This window comes from Chlamydotis macqueenii, chromosome 5 (assembly GCF_036417535.1).
Source record: "Chlamydotis macqueenii isolate bChlMac1 chromosome 5, bChlMac1.mat, whole genome shotgun sequence".
Lineage (NCBI taxonomy): Eukaryota > Metazoa > Chordata > Aves > Otidiformes > Otididae > Chlamydotis > Chlamydotis macqueenii.
The window spans coordinates 23,610,172-23,637,884 of NC_141560.1; the positions used below are offsets into that span (position 1 = coordinate 23,610,172).

Consider the following 27,713-nt stretch of genomic DNA (forward strand, 5'->3'; position numbering starts at 1 on the left):
ACCAGCTGGAATCATATCTTGGATTTGCTGAACTGAAGGTGTTTTGAACAGAAGACTCACAAATCACCATCCATGCTTTTCTAGACTACCTTTACTTAGTAATTAACTTAAAAGATATCTTTACACAAATAATTTGAAAACTGAATGACTCAGCTGAACTGGACAAAATGTGCCCCTTGAGAGCATATGGAGAGTCTCCTAAAATGCTCTGAGTAGTGACTCACTAAATAAATTCTGACCATATAAGCAGCTGACATAGAAGCAGATGCCAAGAGAACGAGTGTCACTTTAACTAATTTTCACAGAAGTCTCCCAAACACAGAAATCCCTGAACTACTTCACTATTAATTGAAGCTGTGTTTTAAATCAGGAAACATGGATGTGTGGGATTCCAGGACCTTTAGCAATTGCTAATGAGGCAACCCTCTGAGAAACATGGCAGCCTTGCAAGAATATGACATAGCACAGTACTGTGACTCTCATCCAGTAGCAGCCTGCATGGAGTGCTAGTTGACCACACTCAAGAGCTAACAGCTTGTCTTTGAGGCCTTCATAGTGTAACGTGGCAAAGCAGAAGTCCCAGGGAGGATATTATTATTACAGGAGAGTCTGGTGTGTCAGGACCCTGAGACTGGCAGCAGGAATTCAGCACAACACATGTCACTTCTGAAGAGACTGTGCTTGAATCCAGAACAAAATCACGTGAGAAAGTCAAACCAGCATTTCTACTCAGGGGCAGCAGAGCACAAGCACTGTTCGCAACTCATTGAAACGAACACAAAACTAAACTCTCTTTTCTCCCTCATTTTGAGTGAACAGGAAAAGATCAGCCTTTGTTATCTTCCTTCAAGGTCTCTCTGAAGGATATTTGAATCATAGAAACGTTCCTATCAGCATAGCACACAGTCATACCTCCCAACTGATGCTCACCGAAATCCTGCCTGTCCTCCATTGATCTGAGTTTCACTGGCAGGAATGTTGTTATAGATTTTTTTTTTAAAAAGAAGTTATAGACATTTTAAATGCTAATGTCATTGCCACCAGGTATTTCCAGTAATATTCTTTTCTCAGTTCTCTTTGTCTTGGATGTTTGTCCAAGACTATATTCCATGTTTGGGATCTTCACAATCAGAGAATCATAAAATTGTTGGGTTGGAAAAGGACCGTTAAAGGTCATCCAGTCCAACCCCCCTACAAGGAGCAGGGACAAACTGAAAAGCATGGCATTGGTCTGTGCATATACTGTGTATTTTTAAAGCATTTCATTTTCCCAGCTGTTTTAGTCTAACTGTGCTCTAAAACACTTGTGGCAGTACTCAGACTGCATAACTGCAGGAGGTATCTTGGTGTACATCACAAACAGAAGAAATCTTTGTAGTCATCATACTCTTCCGTACTTTCCAACAAGCTACGTATAAATCTAAGTCCTACTGAAATTCCCCTAGATTTTGTATCACTTTGGGATTGCAGACTTGATATTCTGCACAAGCTTTATACACATTTCAAGAAGGAGAAATTTTAGTTACTTATATATAACAATGAGTAATACAAATAGCACAGATACTTCTAATACAATAATAATAACAATTTTTTATCCTGATTCTTGATATTTTGCATTAGATGCTTTACTTTCACTTTTATCATGCTTAGTGTTTCTACAATGGGCCAGAATCCTTCTGTGCTAAGTAGAGTATAAATGCAGAATAAAAAGTACATTTTGAAACCAGAAAGTCTGCAATCTAAGTATAAAGGTATCACAGATAGATACAGAAAAATGGATAATATGAAAAGAAAAAATGTGACAATGTTGATTGGCTTGATAAAAAGCTGCCTTTAGACCATCATCAGCTCAACCTCTGACAACTTTTTGAGATGCATCATGATGAAAGGAGGGTTTCAATGGGACTGGAAAAATAACATGCTGTTGCCTTGTGGATGGTATCAGGAAGCAGAAAGTCTTATGATCAAATCTAAGAAGTGAGGAAAAAATGCTTGAATCATGCTGATTAGAACGGGGAAAGAAGAGGCTAAACTATGAAAAGCCTTGAAAGTAAAGAAAAATTGTTTATTTCTGAGCAGAAGGAGAAGAGAAAGCTTGAGCAAGGCAATAACTAACTGTATTTGCACTGGTCATAGCCTCAGGTAGCTATATTTTACATTCCCCAAAGAATAAACTTGTTCTATTAGATTTTTCCACCACTTAGATCTCAAATTGTAAGCAGGTTTGACAACGGTGATGCTGAACAAAAGCAAGATAAAATAACCATTAGGCATCTGAAAACCACCGCTGGAGATACTGCCCTAATGGAAAAGGACAATTTATTCTCACTTTCACCACACAAATAATGCAACTTAAGCTGACAGAATCAAATTCTACCAAGAGTAGGGAAGAAAGGCAGGCCATCTGTGCTGTGACAGCAATAAAATGGCCTGATATTGAAATGCAGAAAGTTGTAATGGAGGTATATATTGACCTTTATCTTTCTTTGAGTGGGTAGCATGAAGTGTCAAAGAGTTATTGCTTTAATATCAGCTGAGGTGAGGCCATTTGTTGTGGTGCATGTATGTCCAGGAAATCACTGCTCTAACCATGTTTTAAGAAGCACTTTGACACTTTATTAAATCTTCTTGATGCTCTTTCAGCACATAGTGGTCTCTACAGGCTGAGTGAACTGCCACGTAGGTTAGGCAGGAAACTTTCTGTAAGAAAGCTTACTCGTCTTCAAGTAAGCCAGGGTCATTTCCAGTTTGATTCAGCCCACAAAAGTCCAGTGCTATCCTCTGTTACACTCCTATAGCTAAACACAGTTCTGCTGCCTTTATAAATTATAGCAAATCTCCAATAAACTAAAACGAGCAGGATCAGGACCATAGACTTTATTCTTCTGAAGATGAAACCATACATAGATTTTCTCTAAAATTAGAGCTAGCCACTGAGGAGAAGGAACTGTAATTCTTTCAAAGTTTATGGCAAACAGTGAGCAAACCTAAGGTAATTTCACCTCATTTAGCTGAGACTTTATAAATCACCTATTGGGTATTTGAGACTAGTAGCTCAATTAATCCTAGTCCTGCTGCCAACTGGATTTACAGAGTACCAAAGGGGCAATGTTAAACCTTGACTTGGAATTAATTACTCAAATAGACGTAAATTCCATTGCAGCCAGAGGTCCCTCACAGAACCATAGAACGGTTGTGGCTGGAAGGGACCTCTGGAAGTTATCTGGTCCGACCTCCCTGCTCAAGCAGGGTCACCCAGAGCCAATCGCCCAGGACCACGAGCAGTTGGCTTTTGAGTATTTACAAGGACGGACACTCCACAACCTCTGCGGGCAACCTGTGACAGTGCTTAGTCACCCTCACTGTAAAAAAGTGTTTCCTGATATTTAGAGGGGATCCCCTGTGTTTCAGTTTGTGTCCATTGCCTCTAGTCCTGTCACTGTACACCACCTTCATCTTTACACTCTCCCTTCAGGTATTTGTACACATTGGTAAGTTCCTCATTGAGCCTTCTCTTCTCCAGGCTGAACAGTCTCGGCTCTCTCCACCTTTTCTCACAGAAGAGATGCTCCAGTCCTTTAACCATCTTAAGGCCCTTTGCTGGACTCACTTCAGTAGCTTCCTCTCTCTTTTTTACCGAGGAGCCCAGAACTGGACACAATATTCCGGGTATGGCCTGAGTTCCTACATAATTAAGAGGATTATTTTTGTGTTTTCTTATCCTAAGTGACCAGGACTAGATTTAAAGCAAAGAGAATGGTCATATATTTACAAACATAACCAGTAACTGATTAAACCTCCTGAAGCAGTTAGAAAGTAAGCATGCAACTTGTACGATAACAGATTCAAAGTCCTTGATTTCATTAAGGTCTTCTGTCCTGAGCAGCAGAAATTGTTTCAGGGAAGCAGACTGAATAATTTATATTTTTTTCTCCAATTAGACAACAATATACTTTTCTCTGGAAGTTTAATAAAGGCACCCTCTGACCAATAATCACTTGCCAAGGTCCCAGATAGTGTATGCTGGTGTCAATGAAAGCATGTTGATTTCTAAAGGATGAGGTTCTGATGTAAATAAAGATTTTAAAACAAATGTTTCATCCTAGTTGATAACATGATAGTATGCCACTGAAATAAATAATTTTAAAAATCTGATCCACTGCTCAGATTGGTTATTTAGATGATTCTTTTCTTTGCAAAGACAAGGAGAGACTGTTTAAGGTGTTTATTTCTAATCGGTACCATATTCTGACTGCCACACAAGTGGTTCCAAAACCACTGCGTTTTTAGGACTGAAAACACTACGTTGGCACAATTAAACCACAACATCTAAAATTCTTTTTTTTTTTTTCTGTAGGAATTATTTTTATCAAAGACATTGGAATGGCTCTATGTTGAAACACCTATGATCTTGATAGTATTTCTTTAAAATTTTCTACAGGAAGGCTATAAAAGGAAAATGAAAAATGGCTCTACCTGGAAGTAATGCTCCATTGCTTTTCTTCCCATTATGAACTTCACTGTTGCAGCAGTACATACTGTTGTAATAATAAATAACCATACACCCACCCCCCATTAAGCTTTGTAACTCTCTTAGGAATACATCTCTCCCTATATGGAACTCTGGAAACATAGTTAAAAACCACGTTCTCCTTCACATTGGTGCAATCTTACTTACATAAATGGGGTTGCACTAGAACAGGGGCAAAACCTGTCCCCATTATCAGGTACATGTGCCATAATAATTCATCCAGTTCTTTGTTCACCAACACAGGAGCACAATATTTTGTGGTGATTTACCTTATATAGCATTACCAAAATAAAGAGATATAGGGAGTCTGATTCAGAGAACATGGCTCATATGAACTTACAAGTGAGCAGCGAAACAAAGACTAATTAAGAGGAAAAGCAGAAGACTAATTAACTCACCTGGATGCTCGGTGGTGAACGATTTTTTCGGGTTGTAGTGGTGGCCATCGTAGTTGTGGTTTCCATGACCGTAGTAGACATTTCCGGTGGCACAGAGGTTGTGGGTGTTGTTCCCAAGATGGAAGGGACTTCCCCAACGAGTCGGACACTTCCATTGATTTTAATATTGGGGTTGTTCTCTGCTGCCATGTTCAGCACTTTCAAGCCATTGTAATAGAGACCGGAGAGCTGGCCTTGGAAGAGACGCCCTCTGTCCTTCCCTCCTATGGCTATTTGCGCCTGGGTGTTGAAGATCGTTAACTGTCGTCCTAGTGAAGGGGGGTGAATAACATTATTGCCAGACATTTCCTTCATGTTGATATTATATTGAGTCCTGGCCAGAAATGACGGACAACAAAGAAGTAGGTTCATTCTTGGTAGTGTTTATGATGACTGCAGAAATACAGTATGGAAATATACTGCCTAGAGCTCATTAATAAGGAAGATTAGCCTGAAAGCAAGAACAGCTAAAACTGAACCTCATACTTCAACATTCACTCACAAATCAAAACTCTGGAGGAGCTTTGACTCAGTCAGAAATTTGAACCCACTCTTTTAGAGTTCGACCCATTTTAAACTACAAATAAGGCCTCAATATGTGGTCATTTTTCCACTATCAATTCAGATTGCAATACCTGTTGAGCTTTAGCCCATAAATAAACCTCCTCTTTTGACTAGTTGTCCTGGTTCTGGCTAGGATAGAGTTAGTTTTCACAGGAGCTGGGAGAGAAGCTGGAGCCCTGGCACCTGCTGCTGGTAGACATAGCTGAGATAGCTTACCCAAATTAGCCAAAGGGCTATTCAATACCATGTGACATCATGCTCAGTATATAAAGTGGGGCTACCGGGAGTGAGCTGTTCTACTGAGAATTATGTGTTTAGTACATTGTTATTGTTTTCCTCCATTTTCTCTTCCTTTGCTGTTCTGTTAAACTGTTTTTATCCCAACCCCCAAGTTTTGTCTGTCTTTTTCTTCTGATTCTCCTCCCCATCCCACTGGGGATGGGGGGAGTAAGTGAATGACTGCATGGTATTTTAGCTGTCGAGTGGGGCTAAACCATGACACTAGTCAAAGGATGGAATTAATTCATAGAGCCACTTTTAATAATGCAAAGGTTTTAAGGAGTGGCTTGAGAACAGTAAAACATCAGGAAAAAATATATGGTTATATAAGGTTGTGTAGGAATCTTAAGACAGGATCAGTCACGATCCTTCACCTCTAAATTTTGCATTGTGAAGGCTCACAAATCTAAAACCAAGAAACACCAAATGCAAGTATTTGTTATGTCTCTGAAAGAGCAAAGTTTTTGAAATAGTGAGGATAACAGTGATTCAGATGGTTAAGCCTCAGAATGCCTTATATATGACTCCCCTCTTACAGACAGTGAAATTCAAATGTAGGCAGGATAAATGGTTTACTGAAGGTCCCACCTTGAATATCAGGAGTGGTCTAATATCATATGTAATGAAAAATACATTTATTAAAAGTAAATCTAATAACAGTTACCAATTTACTTAGTTTTGCAGGACACTGAAATCACATTCAGCTGGGACTGTTCTATAAATACTGCTTAGATCCCAGGCTACACTAGGTTGACTATGTTAAGAAATAAATTGCTTCATGCAGTGCAAAGGGAGTGCCTGTAATTTCACTGTTCCTCAGAAGATTAGGGGCATGCCACCTGGAATCTGTTGATTTAACAGACAACCAGACTGGGCAGAGCTCGGAAAGCTTATCAATGCAGCATCAAGTCAATTATCATTCAAAAAAAAACTACTGTGTTTTCCCATTTTTATTAAGTTTGTACCACATGCCCCCATCCCATTCCCTCTCCCCAGTTCTCACTCACCACTTCCTCTCTCTAGTCCACCCTGATGAGAGGTGCAAAATGCCACCATGTAGCAAAGCACAGCCTATAACCCACTGCTCATTCCTTCACAGCCAGTGGTTAGAGTAGATCAAAATGCGAGGGGGAGCTCACCAATTTTGGACGTCGTGACGGGTCTCGAAGTCAAGTGGTGATGCGGTGTTGCATCATCTTATGGTGACAGGATGGACCATGGGGAAGAGAATGAGGACAAGAGAAGAAATGTATCTGAAAGGAGTTCCTGTCCCCAAAGGGGGCCCTAGCTAACTAAGCAAAAGTGTATGGAGAGGTGTAACATATGGATATGTGGACGTGGGCTTCACATCCCTTGTGCTCCTCACCCACAAATTTGTAAATGAAACACTAGGACTTGATCAGGGTGGAGTAACTGCATTGATGAAGAAATGAGAAATAAAAATAGAGTGTATTCTTCCCCTGGAAAGTGTTGAAACACCTGATGCAATATTCTGCATCTCAGGAGGTTTTAAACTTACCAGAGGCAATGTACGTCTATTAAAACATCAACAAACATGCACTGAAGCCACACATCCTCAGCACGTAAAAACAGAACCTTTCCTCTTGTCTGTGAGGAAAATAGGATCCAATGACAGTATCTATTAAAATAATCCGCCCTCTCAGCCCAGCTCCTGTCTGAGCTAGAGAAAATGGAACTGTACACTGTTGAATGCCAAACTCTTGTTGTATACCAAAACTAGTCTATGATTCTAAGAAATTTTTTATGCTGAGGGTGGTAGAACACTGGAACAGGTTGCCCAGAGAGCTGGTAGATGCCCCATCCCTGGAAATGTTCAAGGCCAGGTTGGATGTGGCTCTGAGCAACCCGATTCAGTTGAAGATGTCCCTGATCCTTGCAGGTGGGTTGGACTAGATGACCTTTAAAGGTCACTTACATCTCAAACTGTTTTACGATTCTATGTCCTCAGTTTACTTCTCTTCTCTGTCCTGTTGTGCTCTGGATTTTTTAATGGATATGCTGTCAGTTCTTTACTACACCATTTTCCCTTCTCCTTACATGTTCCCTCCCTCTAGCACTACTTTTCTTTCTGTACTGTCCCTGCCCCTACATACCTCAACATTTCATTTGCTACTGTTCCCTCCTTCCACCTCACTCATGACAGAGTGCCAAAAGGTAGAAGTGAGATGAGTCAAGTACAGGGAGTCATTTCACTAATCTTGAGATGTTAGCCCTGAAAATATGGTACTGACCATTCAAAGCTTTCCTTTTCAATTTCCATTCCTTTCTCCTCTTGAACCAATACTGTAGCTTTTTTCATCATTTACCAAACGGAAAAGGAGTGGGCAATGATGAGGAAGGACAATTTTTGCTGTTCCAGCTAGGAGAGCTTCCCAAGCCAGTATAGAAAAGGGCTTCCCTCACTTTTACTGGAGTAAAAGTGACTTTTCTCAAGATGTCATCTATTCTAACCCATCTATTCTAACCTGACTCTTCTCAAGATGTCATCTATTCTAACCCAAGCTCATAGCACAGCTTTAGACATGTCTGTCATATCTCTTGCTTTACTTTCAAGGATGAAGAGTTAGTATATTAAGGCTGAAAAACAAGACCATTTTTCCATTTATGGGACTTCCTCTGCATCTTCTAACTCTGAAAGAAACTGTACATCAAGGAGGCAGCCCCACTCCACTAAAAAAGGAACTTTGTGTGTTTTGGGGTCTTTCATGTTTGTTAAGTGGTCTTCCAGTCCAGGATTCATGCACTGCACCATATGGTTAATGCTGGAGATAGCACTGGTACTAGAACCGTGTTTGCTAAAAGAACAATCACTTGTTGGAGTCACCTACAACCTGTCATTCCTCATTCTTCGCTCTATGATGGTGTACAGGCGCATGAATAAACACAACAGGGACTATGGAATGAGAGAAAACTGTTGAGAGAATGTGCACATAATTCTGACACCATAGGTCTCTTCTAATCATTCTTTTGATGATATGATTCTGAACTCCTTACTTCGCCTAAGTAAAATTTATTTGGCCATTGAATTTTGTTGAGGAACTGTTTACATCAGTAAATTCTATTAGGTGTGTAAAGGTGGCAGACTTACAGTCCTTGTTTTCTACAGAGAACTCTTTCTACTGCTATTTTACTGTCATACTGGAGAAAAATGATGAGTATATTTTAAGTTTCTGAGGTGTGCTGTAAATATTCTGAATAGTTGAAACTCTTGTTTCTTTGTTTGCTCTCTCATTGACTTCTTAATTTGGAAAACTGATTACCTATTAAAAATATCACAGAGAAATCTTAGTGAAGTGTAACTTTTCCGTAACACTAGGAGAGATTTTGGGCCTGATTTTGCAAACACTAATTCATGCAAATTGTTCTTGCTTCAAAAGTACAGTCACTTACATCAACAAGACTTCACATGTAAGTAAGAGAGATTTGAAGAATTAGGGACTTCCAGGATCAACCCTTTTGATGAGATGCTTCTGGGTCTTTATTAGCTCATCCAGTTGCAGAATAGGTAACATTTGTGCCTTAGCAGACACCATGTATCCTGCTAAATAAATTTGCTGGTTCTATGACTTCTTAAGTCAATCACTTTAGGAATAATACTTCTTTTTTTTTTTTTACTCACATTTGTAATCTCAGTGAAGTTAATAATGTTTAATGTTTCACTTATTACTCATAAAATTCAAGATTGTAAACCTGAGCCCCTCTTAAAAATATTTTAAATCCATTTATAAAATTAAAAAAAGACAAAAAAGTAGTAAGATGCCACTTCATAAAGATGTTGTGTTATATCTGCTTTCCAAGAATGAACTATTTCATTATTATGAATAATGTAACAGTGGTACCAAAGGAAGACCAAATTACGGCATTAAAAAATGTCAGTTGAAAAGTGTTTCATCTTACCTCACTCAAGCCAAGACCTCGTATGGGCAAGACAGCTATTCTGCAAGCTGTCTCTTTGATGAATCTATCTGTTCCTCCATCCATCAGTTCATCTTGTTCTACTTTGATAGCAAGCTACCCTCTCATTCATCATCTTTATAATGTCCTCTCACAAAAGGCTTCCATGTTACATTAATTGTTGGATGGATGACCAGATGGATGAGCAGATTAGTGAACAGCTAGGTAAATTATTAATTCTTATTATTTTTAAATTTGAGTCATACCTAAGCTGCTGAAAATGTCTGTCTACTTTGGAAAGAAGGAGCAAAACTATATTGTCTCAGGTGCTGCACTGCATGATGTCATTCCTTAACACAACGTGTGAAGACTGAATTTCCTTTCACGTCATTAAAAAGATAGATCTACTTTTCTAGCCTAAAAACACTCAGTGCTTTGAGTGTCAGAATGCTCAAATATTGCCTGGTTTAAACCCTACTGCATGTGTGATTGTCTTTTAACAAAGCATCATTAGCCACAAAAGGTAGACTTCAGTTCAAAACTTCAGGATGGCTTACAAATGAAAGTGCATTGGCATGCTTATAAGCTCAAACTTTGTGAAGCAGAGACATAAAATAAAAAATTTGGTGGAGAACCAAAAACAGAAAAAAAAAACCAAAAGAAAACCACAAAAGAAAACAAAGGTGGGTTTCTCAAGCACATGAATTGCATCAAGGAATTAGACATGCATCTGTTTTAACAAAATTGAGGCAATCACTGTCTTTAGTGTTAAAGGGACTTTAGCAATTCAAACTTACCAAAATTATCCTCTTTTTAGTGTTAAGCTTTATTTATTTATTTTAGTTTGATTTTGTAAATTAATAAGGCAACCCACTGAGACTCAATAAGCATTTTCTGTATACCTTTATCTTAAAATTCATTTACAAGTTAGCTGAATTAGCTGTTCCATAAAACCCTGGCCATCAAAAAATATTTCTATTTCAGTTACACAAATATTTTTGTCTAACTTTCACAAACACTTTAGCTTTTGTTACAAACATTACACCATTGTAGACCAAACCTGAAAAGTGGGCAACACTGCCAGCTCTCATCAAAGTCAACTGAGGAACTGAGCGTGTACAACACTTTGCAGGATCAGACCCTTCACATAAAAATACTTTGACCATAGTTAGCCACATCCTTCATGACCTTAACTAAATTAATACTGGAGAAACCAATTTGTTAATTCAGCTGAGGAATGAAGTTTGAAACAGAACATGAATTATATTTTTCCAATCCTACAAAAAATTGGTTTTCCCTCTTTGAAAATTTAGTAACAACCATACTCTATGTCAGCACAGAAAATGCAAGATCTGAGTCCAAAGGTCGTTCCCTTTTATCAGTAGTATTTCTTAAAAGGAAACAAAAGAAGATCATGTCCTGCTTTTTCTAGACTTCAAGACAAGGAGTTAGTTACAGTGATTTTTTTTTTTTTTTAAATACCACGTTTAGTATAGAAGGAGATCTTCCTGACTTATGCTCTACCGTATTACCAAATGCCCAGTTCAAACCCTGCTGAAATCAGTAAGAGTTAGATTCTGTTACCTTCGACAGGATTCGGAATGGGCTCTAAATCCAGGATTTTTTTTTTTCCCCTCCAAATTCCTGATAAAAGAACATTACTGTTCTGACACAAGTCCCATTTCAACAGGTCATTGAGTGTACGCAGAATGCTCACTCAAGCCAGCTGGACATACTTGACAAGTCATTTGCTGAACTGAAGACAATTACTCCAGGCAAACTCACAAAATTAAGTAGCACTGCCTGAGACTAAGTTAGGGAAGAATCTGACCCATAACTTATACAAATGTATAATTTGAGTGTTCAAACTGTACTCCAGACATGGCATAAAAGGAACATAACAATCTCTTTCTCTGTCTCCCTCACTGTAGTTTAAGTGAAAATGTTAAAAAAATGTTTTCTTTACCACATTTTAAAAAATCGTTTAATTATCTTAACACAATTAGGAAACACATAGCCATAGTGGCTAATCAGACTAATGAGGAAAAAAAATAAACTTACAAGAAGTTTGAAATTCTTTAAAGAAAACTTTGATAATAAAGATATAATGTAATTTAAAAACAAATCAAAATAGGAAAATCATGCAGTGGTTAAATTGCCATAATACATGTTGTTGCTCTTTGCTCTTCTTCATTTTGTTTTTTTTTTTTTTTTTTAGAAAACGTCTCCTGAATTTTTGCTTGTTTGTTTGTCATTACTGTGATAGCAAGCTTAGAATTTCGTCCCTTTAACTGCATTTTAATAGCAATGTATTATAGCATGATTTATCAACATATGGCAGGTGGAAGCTGACACAAATTATAATGAAAATTAAAACAGTCATTTATGCAGCAGGCGATTATCATTTAAGAAACATTTATTGCAGGCTTTAAAAATGAGGGTTTAGAATCAAATGGGTTTAAAATGAAAGTTTTAATGACTGTTACCTTTTTCCTGCAGCCACTCCTCTACGGGCCGGTTATATTTGAAGGGGATTTTCTGTTTTACCATTTGGAACCGTTCACTATCAGTGTTGCCTTTAAAGTTTAAAAAACAGCTTAAAAACAATCTGAAAAGTCAATGAAATAGTTAAAACATCCTAGATTTTTTTTTAAAATTACTTTATTTAGCTATAAATAAATAAGTGCACGTGTGTGTACATATATCTTTGAAAAGAGAGAGAGTTATCTTTAGTAAGGTGGAGAATAGTTATACATCCAATTGCCTGAGGTTCTGGAAGGTCAGAGAAGTTAAATCCTATGAAAAAATATTTCAGATTCTCCTCAGAGTATTTGTTTATCCACATTGGTTAGAAGGTATGTGTAATTTGGGACATGAGACCTTGTGTGAACTGAGGGACAAGAGTTAAAACATTTTGATGACACTCTAGATGTGATTGCACAAGGACATGGCACAATATGTCAGCCACACAAACACACAGTCAGTAGTATTACGATAAGCCTTCTTGCAGCAGCAAAAGACACATTAGGACTAGAAACGTAGTAAATAAATAAATAAATAAATAAAAGAATGGAAGAAATTACAAGAAATTGATGCTGAAAGGATGCAACAGAACAAGTTTTAAAAACCCTGAGAGTGGGAAGATAGAAAAAAGGGAAGTGAAATTTAAAAAGAGGAAGAGCTGTTAATTAAGGATATGTGAAGGCTTATGTCCAGTTACCAAAGACTTGGGCCTGTTGCCAGAAAAAAACAGAAGCTTAGAAACTAATTTACATGAAAGTAGAAATAATTACCCAAGATGTAAATTCTGGCAAGTGCAGTTCCATTGTTCCGTGTTGATGGATAATAGAATTATCCAGTAAAGCGTGCACACAGTACAGAACAGAACAGGATTCATACAAAGTCTTTGTCCAAATTCCCTGGCTACTGAAAAAGCTGTACAGGTCAGATAGGTTGGGCCAACCTCCAGTAGGAAGGAACAGCTCAATTTGATGGTGTTAGGAGTAAACAAGTGCCATCACTCTGCTTTTTCATTTTCTTCAGATACGGTAACTTTCTGACAGTAACATTCTAGTTTTTGCTTCATGTATTATTTTAATAAAAACTCTTCAGTCAGATAGGCATAAAAAGAGTGCATCTTTTAGAAATTTCATGATAATATTGTAGAAAACTAGAGTAAGCACCCAGCTTACTGAAGTAATGCTACCATAAACAGATGTTCAGTTGATCAGTAGTAGAAATGCAGGTTATTCCCCACTTTATAGAGTATGTTCTGAGTAACGACCTCTGGTTAGACGAGAGTGTGTTGAAATCTCAATGTTAATGGGCAAGAACTTTTTCTACAGGACCAAAGAAATTCTATAACACACTTTACTCGGAACAAAAAACTCCACTGGCTTCATTCGGTATGTACATAAGCAACCTTTTACTGGAGGCAACAAGATCTTTTTCAAAATAAGGAATGATCCACAGTTCATAGGAACACAAGAGTCAGCCAGTGGCTGACACGGAGTGCTGCTTCTTGTATGTGGATGGTTGACTGTAGAAAGGAAAAAATACAGTGGATTGAAATTTCTCATAAGTAAGGCATCTCACAAGAACAGGCCAACAAGACTAAGGTAAAAAGGAAGTGGGACAATAAAAGAAGACATGACAGGTAAAAATGGTTTTCTTACAATAAGTCCTAGACCTTCAAGAAAGTCAGAAATGACAACTATTCCCCACCACAGATTTAAAGACTTTTTTAAAAAAAAACAGCTTTAATTTAATTTTATTATTATTGTTATTATTATTAGACAGATATATTCAGCAAGATTAAAATACATATAAAAATAATACCTTTAAAAGCTATGAAAAATTGAAGGACATTAGAAAATTCAAATTGGTTTAAATTGCAACATTAGTACCTGATCTAGTCTTTTTTGTTTTGTTTTTAAATTTTATTTCAGACATTAGTAAGAATGATTTTTAAAAACTTGTGCATGAGAATGTGTCCACTGATATACCCAGTTACAATATTGAGTTAAAGAACAAGGTTTCCATTGTCAAGTGCTTGGGACAGTGAGTAAATATTAATAAAACCATACAATAATTAAATTAATATTGACTTTGAGTTGTGCTTTAAAAAAATAAACACAGCATTTGATACAAAAAGTTAAAAAAGGAAATACCATGGTGTGCAACATGAAGTAACATAAGTCCAACATGAAGTAAGCTCATCAGACCTCCAACAGCTGAGCCATGATGTGATTAAGGGCAATTATTGTCCATTTTAACACACAAAAATTTTCAGTAACAATACTTTTGTGACCTCAATGTAATGCCTTTCTAGAGCTGAACGATACACATGTTCAAACAATCTCTTCACGGAAATAATCTAGACACCCCCCTCCCCCCAAGCTTTTTGCACTTTCAGTCTGTACTTCAGAAAAGAATACACAAGATAAAAGTGTCGTTTAAATTTATTTTAGAAAATATGCTTAATCCCATAGTTCTTTTGCATTCAGAATCAACGTGAGTCTCAAAGGTCTGCACGATATAATTTGTTATAGTAAAATTGTGTTGATTAGTTTTGCTACTTGTGATTTACTAAATATTTTTCCTCCCCTAACTTCTCGCTGCTTAAATGACACAAACTGCTGAACTACGATAGGAACTGCTCATTTAAAATAACCTTCCTCCTGCATAATAAATTCCTATATATCAGTATGACTTACAATCTGCTTTATGACTCAGCTTCTTCTAAACAGCTGTACCTCAGAAATTGATTCCTTCACCTATTTTTTCTCCTTTCTCATGCAAAATTCTAAAGCACCGCCAAATATGGCTCTCGGAAGACTGGGATAAAACAAGTATTTCATTCCATTTAGTACTCATACATACAATTAACAGAAATCCTGCTGCATGTCCTAAGTATCACATAGACCTCAGTTTTCCAACAGACTCATAAGCTTCCAGGCTTTTATGACCTTAAGAATTTTAATGGAACATTATCTTCTGGATTTCTGAATCTAGTTTAACCTGAATATTCAAAATATTTAAAATACCACAGACATTCCTGAGGACTAAATGTTTTGGAGACGAATCCCACAGAAGAGCTCTATTTTTTTTTTTGTTTGTCCCTCTTTCCCCCAAGAAAACCTGGCACCTAAATCATAAAAATCAGAGCCTGCTGGTTGCCAGTCATCCTTTTTTTTTTTTTCTTCTTTTGGAGCCCTCTGCATCCCTGCTCCATGGACTATACAGATAAATAGATCAGATTCACTTCCAGCTTTAGCTCTTGATAATCTTCAATTTACATCATACTAAAAAAGAAAAAAACCAACAGAATTTGCTTGTGCTAAGCACTATTAGCAGTTCCCACAGGAAATGCTTTTGATACACTGTCGCCCAGGGGGAGACAGTTTAAATTTACTCATGGGCAAAGCAGAATTTTCTTCCAAAACCCTACAATGTTGGAAGATGTTTTGCTTTTCCACTCATGGTTTCTTTAAGAAAACAATCAATCTTTGCTTATTTCTAAACCATAATGGACTTTTAAGCCAAAGAAAGTAAAAGAGCAATTGAAGCTCTGAAAAAATGTTGCTTCTTGGCCTAGATACCAATCATGATGATTTACTGCCTCTTTGGTGTGAAAGAGAAAAGCCAAAAGGTTCCAGCAAATCGCACTGGACAGAAAATACGTACTTGCTTCCAGGTGGAATATTAATCCAACTGGACGTGTTGTCAAGTCTGTGAAGATGCTAAAAAAAAAAAATACTACAGGAAAACATTAATCTGTCATAAATTAATGCCTAAGGCTGTTTTATGAAGAGACCCTACAGCAGCAATATTTTCTTCATTGCTTGTAAGAATGAGACATTTTATCTAATGAGCAGTTATTAAATGAAAGGCGATATGATGATATTAATGATTTTTGTTCTGAATACTATGAAGTACAACTATCATTTGTTCACATTTTCTATTCAGCAAGGAGTCTGAGACAAGCCTATTAGTAAAGTTCATATTTAGGACTAGAACCTTCCTCCTTCCATGAATCAGGAAGGAATAACAACACTACAATTAGCTTTAGCATCAGGCCTGTTTATGGATAGCTGTTTATTTTGTTGCACTACTGTAAGCCATAGTGTATTTTATCTTATATAGCATAGGAAATGTTTGCACTAAAATCAAAGCATTTTAAAAAATCTCTACATGCCGCAGATTTTATAAAACATGGAAAAAAGTCCAAACTTGAAACCACATATCTGGCTTATACAGAAATGAAGGAGGATGGTCACACAACTAAACAAAATAATTATAAGGCAGGTGATCTGGAATCTTTCTTTTGAACTACCACAAACTGTCCCTCTACAAAATCTTGCAATGCTTCAATTTTGCCTTGTGTAAAAAGGGATGCTATGAAGGATTCGTTCAAATTTAGGATTGTATTTTATTTGATGGGACTGAAGAATAGCCAAATCTTGACACTGTTTATGTTTGCTTCAGCTCTTGGATATTATGCTTTTCCCTCTGTCTTCACTCTTCAATAGAGTTGCATCTTTTGCTACTGAATTATTTTATTTCTTGTCTTCATTTTCCCCTTAGTCCTGGATGCCCTTGACTTTAACTCTGATCACGTTGTTTGCTGGGAGCCACACCTTTCCTTCCATTCATCTCACCGTGGACCGCAGATAAAAGCTGACCTTCACACTGCAGCTTTCCTCAGCTCACTGCCCTCATGATAAAAGACAACGAGGTCTCGGTAACGTAAGTACTAAAAATAGGAGAGAATTATTAAGCAAGACTACAACAGCAAAAGTTACTCAGGCAACTAGAGTACTGCCTCAACAAAAACCTCCACACTGCTGCCACTCTCTATTTTGCCTTATCATTTTCAGCCTAAAAACTGTAGGTCCTAATTCAAAGCAAAGCAGCATTCAGGTCAAAATCATTGGGAAATTCAGAAGCAAGGTAGGAGATTAGAGTTCAAATGTCTGTCCACAAGGTGTAACTAACATGGGCCACTGTGACATTAATAAGACTAATGAAGACTTTGAGAAGTCATCTAATTCATCCCTCTGCCCCAGGACAAGATCAGTAACATTTCAACCACTTTTAGATTAATCTTTTAATCCTGTCTTGGATGACAGAGAAAATGATTGCCTTGCCCGGATAATCTAACACAGAAACACAATAGGAACAAAACAAAAAGAAAACTCAGATTAGCAAAGGTGGAAGAAAGTTAATCAAACTTTTTTTCAAGGAAAAAGGAAAAAAAAGGAAAAAAAATAGTTAGTCTTGTGAAAAATGTAATTGAGATTTTATTTTATATGAGCAGATTATACTGAATCATTTCAGCCCTGTAGAAGATGAGGCCATGGGCACGAGATAAAAGCAGTTTACTTCAGTTCTCTTTTGATTTATGTTGGAAAAGTGAATTACTGTACAGTACAGAGAAAGTAGTTACCAGTTCAACCTTTTTACAGATGTGAAACAATCTGAGCGTCTACATTACCAGATCTTTGAGACGTTCTGTAAGTAATGTGTAAATTACTGTGTTTTCACTGACCAGGTCCAAATTAAGCTCCATATCAGGCAGCCAAGGCTAAAGTGACTATTAAAGAACAACTGAAACTACATATTGATCTTTCCATTTTAAACAAGAACAAATTTCATTTTGTGGGAAGAGACATGAAACAGAGATCAGAATAAAATCCACTGCTACTGTCGCCACATCCTACTTCTTTGATTTCTTTGGGAAAGGTCAGGATCAGATTTACATAGCCCAGTGGGAACAAACAGCAAAAACCAAATGCCAAAAGCACTTTATTTGTATTGACACTTTAAATTCTATTAACTCCCATTTATCTATGGGCTGGTTATTTAATTTGCGGATTATGCAAAGTCAAGGCAGAGAAACACTGGTTCTAGTTTACAGGTGTTGGGTTAGGTCTTGGAGCTTGTTTTGCTTCCAGGACCAATGTGAGACTGAAAACCAAAAAATCTGCCTTTGCATGGTGCAGGATCTGAGGAAGAAAACCTGTGGCCTTACACCTGCTTCATAAAGAGTCAGTGTCTCACTATCACACCCCTGTACTCAAGGTGGACAACAAGAGCCCTCAGGCGGACAGCTAGCTTAGGTGTGACACAGCCAACATGGAGACAGGGCTAGATGCCTAGACTGATGCCTACAGAACCACTTGGGGCACAGTGCACTGTGCTCCCTGTTCAAGAAGGGCTCCTCTTTATGTTTACCAGGCATTACATTAAAACCAAGATTCCTTGTTGGAAGGTGCTGGCAGGCACTCTGGTATCTATATGGGAATTGGCTCAGTCCCAGCAGGACTTCCAGTCTCTGCCTTGTTGCTGGCAGTCATGGAGCTGGTTGGGTTGCCTCCACCAGAAACCTTTGGATGTTTCTGGATCTCATTTCCCTGTGCACTTATTATCAGGGAGATAATATGGGGAGCTGAATATACAACAAATAGAGAAAGCATGTAAAGTCTTTTCTCATTAATATAGTGCTGAGTACAAGGAGAATACTCAGTTAGTAACATTAATGAGAGTAACGTTCATAAAGCATTTAATCAAACGTCACCACTGAGGACTGGAAAGCTAATCAGTTACAAATCACAGAAAAGCAAAAACCGTATGGAAGGAGGCAAGTTTCTAGGGTTAGTGCCAGGAAAGAACTAAAAGCAAGTAAGACATTGATGAAAGAAGAAGTTTACTAAGAAGCACTTCCTATTAAGATTACATATTAGACAGTGCTACAGTCTCCTCAGGGAAATTCTTGATTTATTTAAAATTTTACTTGATAAAGTTGTGAGGGATATCAGTTGATTACAGAATGGAATAAATGAGACCAAACAGGCCTTTCCCATCTCTAATTGCTACAAATCAGTGATCTTTGCCTCCTCTTGAAATCAATTCTTCTGTCTGCATCAGCTTAGAAAAAAGGAAAAGAGAATTTCAGGACCCTGTAGTGACCCAGTAGGCCTTCTCAAAGACAGGTGCCATTCAGAAAGCCAAGCCATGAACTGCAGGCACAGGAAACATCCATACGGTGAAAAAAATCATTATTGAGTAACACTGTGTCAGAAGTAAGGTAGACCTATAAGAAAAGGAACTTGTAGTTTCTGTAGATATATTTTTCTTACTCCAACCTTTTAAATAAATTTCGTTCATGGAAGACATCTAAGTCTTGCAAATTGCTATGGAAATGCTAAGTATTGAAGGGGTAAAATACCATTCAGTCTGCACAAGACAGACTGTTACGCAGAGTGAATCTCACTGCCTGTGAATTTGTGGGGCTTAAGTAAAAAATATAAAAGGTTTTGCAAGTTCGACACTGGACTTTTCAGTCTCTAAGGTGCTCCAGGTACTCAATAAATAGTAAAGATATTTTCACTAACCTAGAAAGGTTTTCATACTCAGTGAATTATAGAATATTTTCTATTTAAATCCCTGAAGATAATGTAAATTGGGACTTTATCTCCACTTTACTGATTGGAAAACAGCCACAGAGTGGTAAAAGCATTGCCCAAGACCACAGGGAATGGCATCTCTAAAGCCAAGGATGGGATTCAGGAACTTCTGGATCCCAGTTCCATGACTGGCTCCTTTAATTTCTGACCATCCTTTCACACAGTTGCTCTGCTTCAGCCCACAGCACTGTATTTCAATGACTTCGTGCTTTCCAGTGCCTTTTAGTGAGCAGGCAGAAGGCTGATGCGGATGTGTGAGCCCCTTCTGTCACTGCATGTCAGCTGTGTCAACCTGGGATTGCAGCTGGCACTGTTGTTTCTGCAGGCAATAAGATCAGAAAAGCACAAAGTTGTTGTTCAAGCCTCTTATTCCTCAGGCCAGATGTTTGTTTGCTCAGTCTTACTGCATATGTGTGTGTAGGTGTGTGTATGAGAGATAGGGACTGAGGGAGATCCAGAAAGGGAGAGAAGAAAGAGAATACATTATAACAGCTCTGTTTAACCAGGAAAACTGAAACAGAACTTACCCAGGAGAGAAACATAACTGTATTAATGTCGGGGAGTTCACTGCACTGTGCTGTCTAGCAGGATTCTTACTTTCTAGCAATCTTATTTTGCCTGATTCTCCATCTGAGAAATATTTCTCCATTTTTCTCTGCCCTACATTATACAGCTACATTTTATGTATCGTCAGATGACTGAATCAATAGTAAATCATCTCACTCCTGCAAAGGAGAAATTTATCAGAAATTTGTGGTGATATTGCTTATGCTTGTTACCTGGATATTCATACAATCATGGACTAGTGGACACAGATGAGAACAGCTCATAGTATTTGAGCATCCGGACAGTTAGAATAAGCATGCTTCTGTAAGCAGCTGTATACTTTAGCCTGGAATTGTTGGTAAGACCAAGCTAGCAGAATACACATACATCTCTTAGGATGCAATTACTATTCATAGAAAATTGCAGGGTGATGATTTTAGCAAGGAGTGTGCTGGATGTCAAGAAGATACAAGGAAAAAAACCCATGGCTTGGATCCCTATGTGAATGCAATACACCTGTTTTGCATCATAGTATCTCAGGAACAGAGACTCAAAGGCCTGTAGGGAGTATATGAATGTAATCCCAATATTTAGGGAAATCCCTTAGCCCAGGGTTCTTATATTAGATACAAGAAGGGTGAGAACAACTAGGTAGAGAGATGCATTGGGGCCCTATGGATACTATATCTTGGCATACTTTAAGTCATTATTCTGACATTGAGCAAGCCTAGAATAGGGAAATTACAAAGCTCATCTCTTCCTGAGTCACACTACATGCCATACTACCATTGTCAAAGGTTAGAATGAGTTTTCATAAGCATTCACTCTGTGTTGCAAGAATTTATCTTACAAAGAATCCTAGTCCGTAGGACTAAGCTAAGAGGAAAGAACTGAGATTCAAGAATCAAGATCATCAACAGAAAAAGAATCAGAGAAATGGAGAAAAATTACAGACGCCACTAAATTGCCTAGGTTTTGTTTTGTCATGGTTTCAATTTGGCTAAGCAACGTGCTCACAATACAGCAGAGTAACTTCTATCAAATTGCAGCTTTAGAGGGAGTTGGAGTATTTCCACATGATCATGTCTCCTTGAATAAAGGAAGGAGGGAAAAAAGAAAGTATTTGCTTTCCAACAGAGTAATAGAAATGTAATGACTGTAGACATGATACAAACACATACAGCTTATGTGACTTCATATTTCAGGTCACAAACTAAACATAATAGGACATTTTTTTTTATTTAGAAGGACATCTTCTAGGGCATGTTTCTGTTGTTGCCATGGCAGGTTACTGTAATTCTCTGAAGCATCAGACACTTGGCTGCCCTCCAGCTCAAGAAGCTTATTAGTTGAACAGGTTCTAGGAGGACACAATAGAAACCATCCCAAATCCAGGACCACTACATAGAAGTGTCATTTTGACCATTAAAGAAAATTTTCCTCTGATGTATTTGGTATTCGCCTGTAGATTTTACATATTGAACATCTAGTCTGATTGAGGAAGATGTAAGAATGATCCTACACTAATTCAACTAACAGCATGCAGCTATATCTTACATATCTCTGTTCTGGACAGCACCAACAAAATGTCTTCCTCAAATTCTCAGTACTTTCTGATAGTAGTTTCTTTATCCAGGCTATAAACAAGAGGAGGTATTTTGGCAAAATTAAAACTAGTATTGCCTCTGTGGCATGTATTTGTGTGTTACATCAATCTTTTACGAGACTGTTATGTAGCAGTAATAGAGACTGCTACACAAGAATGCTTCTTATTCCTTTTCCTCTCTTTCCCACAGCTCAAGGACTATCTGTGGGATCCTAGGTAGGAATTTGACGGTCACGACTACTTGCATGAAGATACTATCCTGTGTACATCCTTCCTCGGGTAAAATCATTCTTTCAGTCCTATTGCTGTTAAATAATACTGTACTATTTGTTCTGCCTGGTTACCTTACACGTCTTCACAAAAACCCATGCATTTCCCTCTTTCTTAATATCAGACTGACAGAAATACTGGTGCTTGACAGACTACTGCTCACGTGGGCTTGAGGTATTTGCTGAAGGTAAGACTGCAACTCCTGCAGACTGATTGTCATAAGAGCCTGGATCAGTCAGAGCCTGGATAAGTATGTCATAAGAGCCTGGATCAGTTTTGAGGAATGAAACTTTGACAGGAGGGATGAGTACTGGAAATTGCAACATAGTCACTGTTTTCTTTTTCTCTCTGTCTTCCCTATCCTCTGTCCTCAAAGACAGAATTTGGAAGACAGACAAGCCCTACAGCACTCCCACGCAACTGCCTGGGGAGAGCGGCAAAGTGGAAATGAATTGCAGTATCATACATCCTGCGGGAAACAAAAACATGAAATACATAGAAGTTAAACTCTGAGCATAGTAGCAACATTTATGTAACTTTTTCATCACATCAGATCCTATCCCATTATCCACTATGGATGCACATGCATTAATATGCATCAGCATGGGTGTTTTTGCACAAATTCCAAAGTATGTTTGTCTGTTGATGACTTAATGCGTGTAGGTTTATATCTCAGAGGATACAGGGGACCAAAACTGAGCGTTCATATCATGTAGCCATATTTATCTGTTTTCCAACCTTATAAATATATTATAGATGTTATGGCCTTGCAGTGACAAGCTAAAATCAACTCTTGATTTCATCAACTTGTCATGCTTTAATCATCCCTCTTGGCAGATCTTTCAACATATGTCACAGTACTGCCTTCAAAATGTGCTTCTCCAATGCTGTTTTATTAACCCTGTCTTTTTATATGTTTTAGGCTCATTATAAAACGCAGTAAATCTGTCAAAGGCACTTTACATGCCATCTCAAATTCATGCTGATAGGAAGCATCTGAGAGCTCATTTAAGTCCCACAAAATAAGTCCAATATGAAAAATCAAAACCCACAAACAAGTGTATGACAAGAACCCTAGGGATCACATTCAGCCCACAGGGCTAATCAAAATTCAGTGCTCTTGTTCCTAACTCATTACCCACTCACAAGGACATTTGGATAGGAAAATATTAAGACCACACAGTACCACAAAGAAATCCCTTCAGCTTGCACATTAAGCAATGGGACTTATTAATGGCTCCAAGTAGTCAAGCACAAGATCCATATGCCTCTTCATTCAGCTAAGCTTCTTACTACTACCTTGGATTCAGAAGCAAGGTTTCAGAAGCAAGAAGGAGATCATAACAGGCTCAAGCCTGAAAGATGGAAAGGATTGGTAAAGAGGGGCAAGAAGGCAGAAACTAGATTTGGGGTGGGGTGCAAGGGAGGGTGGAAAGAAGAGGGAATGAGGACATGCCAAAATCACTCTGGAAGAGACGGGGAATTTGGGGGAAGAGGAGCCAGGCTCTGAAAAGCACAGAGAACTAGTTATTTCCCCAATAAGGCTCAGCTACCAAACATTTGGAAATCACTGAAGTAGCACAACATGAATTGTGCAGGGGTACTGTACAGGTACAATTACAAACTTAGAAAGTAAGAACTTGTTGCAATGACTCGGACATTCCCGTTAGTTCTGCTTTTGACTTTTGCTTGCTAATTTCCCAATCAACATTAGACTCTGCATTACTGGGCTCATGAGAACTAATAATCACAGTCTTGCATATTATTTACAACACCAGAACATGTGCCAGCTGAAGAAAGGATAAGCAGTCTTCTCTTAATTCCTTCAGTGATGCTACTATTAGATCATCCAAACTTATCTTCTCCTTCTTGGCTAATACATTATAAATTAAATAAAGCAAAATTGGGAGAGGTAATAATCCATCAGACCAATTGATAACAGTTAAAAAATACAGACAAACTTTCAGAAACACAAGACATTTAAAAAATTACAGAGGGAGAAAATTTAAATGTTGCTGATAAAAAAAAAAAAAAAATCAAGAAGAACTTACATATCCAGAAATGAGACTGCTTTTTTCAACTGTATTGGACTGACTCAGAAAGACTATCTGTTTTCAGTAATCCTGCCTTGGTTATAATTGAAGACTACTACAGGTATAACGCACTATTCCTGTGTAATTAAGGCATTCCTCCTTCCTAGAAGATTAGTCTTAAATCTGTTTTACAAATAGGACGGTTAAGTTACCCTCATTCAGATGGTCAGCAGGTAGCAAAACACAGAGTACAGAAAAGCTGGCTCAATCCCCTGCTTTACTCTTGTGAAATCTGCTGTCTCCCCGTATTCAGCATAAAGCCAGTGAGATGATCCCAAGCCAGCATGCGCAAAGAATCTGGGTGCAACCTTGTGAGACCTCCTGTTTCAAGGACAAGATGGTGACAAATATATAAAAATCAGCAGTCATGGCTGGGAGCTGTTTTGTACACCTCCTCTCTATGCTTTACATCAAACAAATCCCTGCTAAATTTTGTCTTTAACAACTACAACAATCACTGCATTATCTGAGGAAATTCCTCATCATAACAAGCTCTTGTGTGTTTTGTGTAATTCCTTTACAAATAACCTTGAGCCTCGTGTATGTCCTCTTAATATCTCAGGAGAGGATCTTGCTTTCTCCTCCTCTCTTCCTCTCCTGCCTGCCTCTCCTCAACTCCCCCAATTATCTCTTGCTGTCTTCTGGGTGGTTATGTTTAATCTCAGGATTAGGCAGAAGCCTGCAGTTTGCCTTGAACAGCTTATCAGCTTCCAAAAGACATTTATAGGGAGAGAGAGACTCCAGTTTTGATAGCAGTAATTGTATTTAGCTTGTAAGATACAAGGCTATTTATCTCATAGCTGGGAAATCACAGAGGGAGAGAAAAAAAAATGTTGCCGATAAAAACTAAATAAAACCAAAAAGAATGAAGAAGAGAAAAGAAACAACACCCTCCTCAAAGTCCCTCCAGTAGAGGGATGAGGTGGGAAATGGACTTCACTGAATAAAAAGATCATGCCACTTATGGAAGGAAATTAAAAATACCAAGGGAAATGTGACAAATGGCTTGAGCAGGGCAAGAAATGACCTGTTTCAAAGCAGACTATGAACTCCAGTCACAATTGTGTAAAACTCAGAGAATTTCATTTTTAGAGATGGGTATAACCATTTTTAGAGATACTGAGTACTGACATTCCATTTAAAGACTGCTGGGGCTGTGGACACCCACATATCTGAAAATGAAATCTGTTTTTTATTCGTCACAGAAAGCTACAATAGTACCCCCTCATAGGTTGCAGGGTGTCATACACCACTTAATATTTAAACCAACTTAAGTTTCCTTGCTTATTAAATGCCCTTTCCATTTCACACTTGCAGTATTCAGTCCACTCTCCTCAAAACAGCTCCATGCTCTATTTCTCCCACTCCGAAAGCCCTCTAAATCCCTGATGTTGACTTAACTCAAGTTCTGTTTGGCTTACTATCCTACTGCATTTTTAAAATGCCTACAAAAGTTTTGGGAGGGTAACAAAGAACAAAAAAAAAAATAGGATCCAGCTACTTTGAATCTTATTAGGCTGCAACCAAAAGTTAAAGCGTGTTGTTAAGGGAGTTGTTCAAATGACTCTCAGACACTGTCAGGCATGAGGCCGGTCAGACACTTCTCTAGGAAGCCTGTTCCACTATTTGACCACTCTCTCTATCAATAAATGCTTCCTAATGTCCAGTCTGAACTTTCCCTGATGCAGCTTTGAACCATTCCCATGCATCCTGTCACTGGATATCAGGGAGAAGAGATCAGCACCTCTCTCTCTCTCCACCTCCCCTCCTCAGGAAACTGTAGAGAGCAATGAGCTCCCCCCTCAGCCTCCTTTTCTCCAAACTAGATAACCCCAAAGTCCTTAGCCACTCCCCACAGGACATGCCTTCCAGCCCTTTCACCAGCTTTGTGTTGCCCTCCTCTGGACACATTCAAGGACCTTCGCATCCTTCTCAAATTGTGGGGCCCAGAACTGCGCACGATACTCAAGGTGAGGCTGCACCAACACTGAATACAGCAAGATAATCACCTCTTTTGACCAGCTGGTTGTGCTGTGTTTGAGGCACCCCAGGATGCGGTTTGCCCTCTTGGCTGCCAGGGCATGCTGCTGACTCATACTGAGCCTGCTGTTGACCAGCACCCTCAGATCCCTTTCTGCAGGGCTGATCTCCAGCCACTCCTCTCCCAACTTATCCTTGTGCCTGGTGTTGCTCTGTCCTAGGCACAGAATCCGGCATTTGCACTTGTTAAATTTCATTCCATTAATAATAGCCCAATGCTCCAATCTGTCTAGGTCCTTCTGCAAGGCCTCTTGTCCCTTGAGAGAGTCAACAGCACCTCCCAGTTTGGTATCATTAGCAAACTTGCTAATGGTGCATTCAACTGCTGAATCCAGATCATTGACAAATGTATTAAACAGAACTGGCCCTAGAACTGAACCCTGAGGAACACCACTGGTGACTGGTTGCAAGCCAGATGTAGCCCCATTCACTACAACTCTTTTCAGCCCTGCTATTCAGCCAGTTCTTCACCCAGTGCACTGCATACTGGCTCATCCCACAGTTGGACAACTCCAGAGGGATGCTGTGAGGGACAGTATCAATAGCCTTAATAAAATCCAAAAAACTACATCGCTGCCTTCCCTTCATCCACTAGACGGATGATCTTATCATAGAATATCAAATCAGTTAAACAGGACTTTTCCTTTGAGAACACATTTTGACTGTGCCTGATGATTGCATTATTCTTCAAATGCCTTTTAATAGCACCCAATATAATCTTCTCCATGATTTTTCCAGGAACTGAGGTTACACTAACAGGTCTGTAGTTGCCTCAGTCTTCCCTCACACGCTTTTTGTAAACCGGAATAACATTGGCTAGCTTCCAGAAAGAAAGGACCTCCCCAGACTCCCAAGACCTCTGGTAGATCATCAAGAGGCATCCTGCCATAACATCTGCTAGCTCCTTCAGTACTCCTTCAGTTTTCTGGAAAACTTCTTTAAAGAAGCAAGTAGGAACTCATCCAGCATTCTTCCCTGTCTCACATAACGTGCCTGGTACTAACCAAGCAATTTCAGATCTTTCCACCAAGTAAATGACAAATATATTGTAGCAAGAGAAACTTCATGCCTTTCACATTTTAGATAGGTAGGACAATCTAGACCACTATCACTTTAACCTGTGCTTCTGGAAAGCATTTTATTTTAGGCAGTGGCAGGTGAGAAATAATCACTTAGTCTCACATAGACTACCAAAGATGTAGTTCAGTGAAGTCTTTAAACTGGCATAAACCAGCCTTGATGACAAAGGAAGTAATTTTATACTTTCCTGTCTCCTGACTGATCATTTCCATTCCCATGTGGCCATTTTTCCTGGGCCAGTTACATGGTGAATGGCATTGGTACAGTAGAAGCAGAAGATGAGAGGAGAAAACAGAAATTTGACTATTTAAAGCCGTACAAGTATGGGAAGGAGTAATGAAAGAATGAGCTCCTCTGCCCAGCTCCAGCTGCATTCTATGGTAA

General features: G+C 38.5%; 1 protein-coding gene across 2 annotated transcripts in view; it reads right to left on the reverse strand.

Annotated features, from left to right (window-relative positions):
• NRXN3 (neurexin 3) overlaps positions 1-27,713 on the reverse strand; it is a 1,051,320-nt gene that overhangs the window by 106,544 nt on the left and 917,063 nt on the right. The window contains exons 19-21 of one of the 2 annotated variants that reach the window (XM_086748180.1): positions 12,213-12,302; positions 6,951-7,007; positions 4,930-5,237 (exon numbers count right to left, since the gene is read on the reverse strand). In XM_086748180.1, the coding sequence (XP_086604306.1) occupies positions 4,930-5,237; positions 6,951-7,007; positions 12,213-12,302 (455 nt within the window). The remainder of the gene's footprint in view (positions 1-4,929; positions 5,238-6,950; positions 7,008-12,212; positions 12,303-27,713) is intronic. The other variant, XM_086748181.1, reaches the window with a different exon arrangement.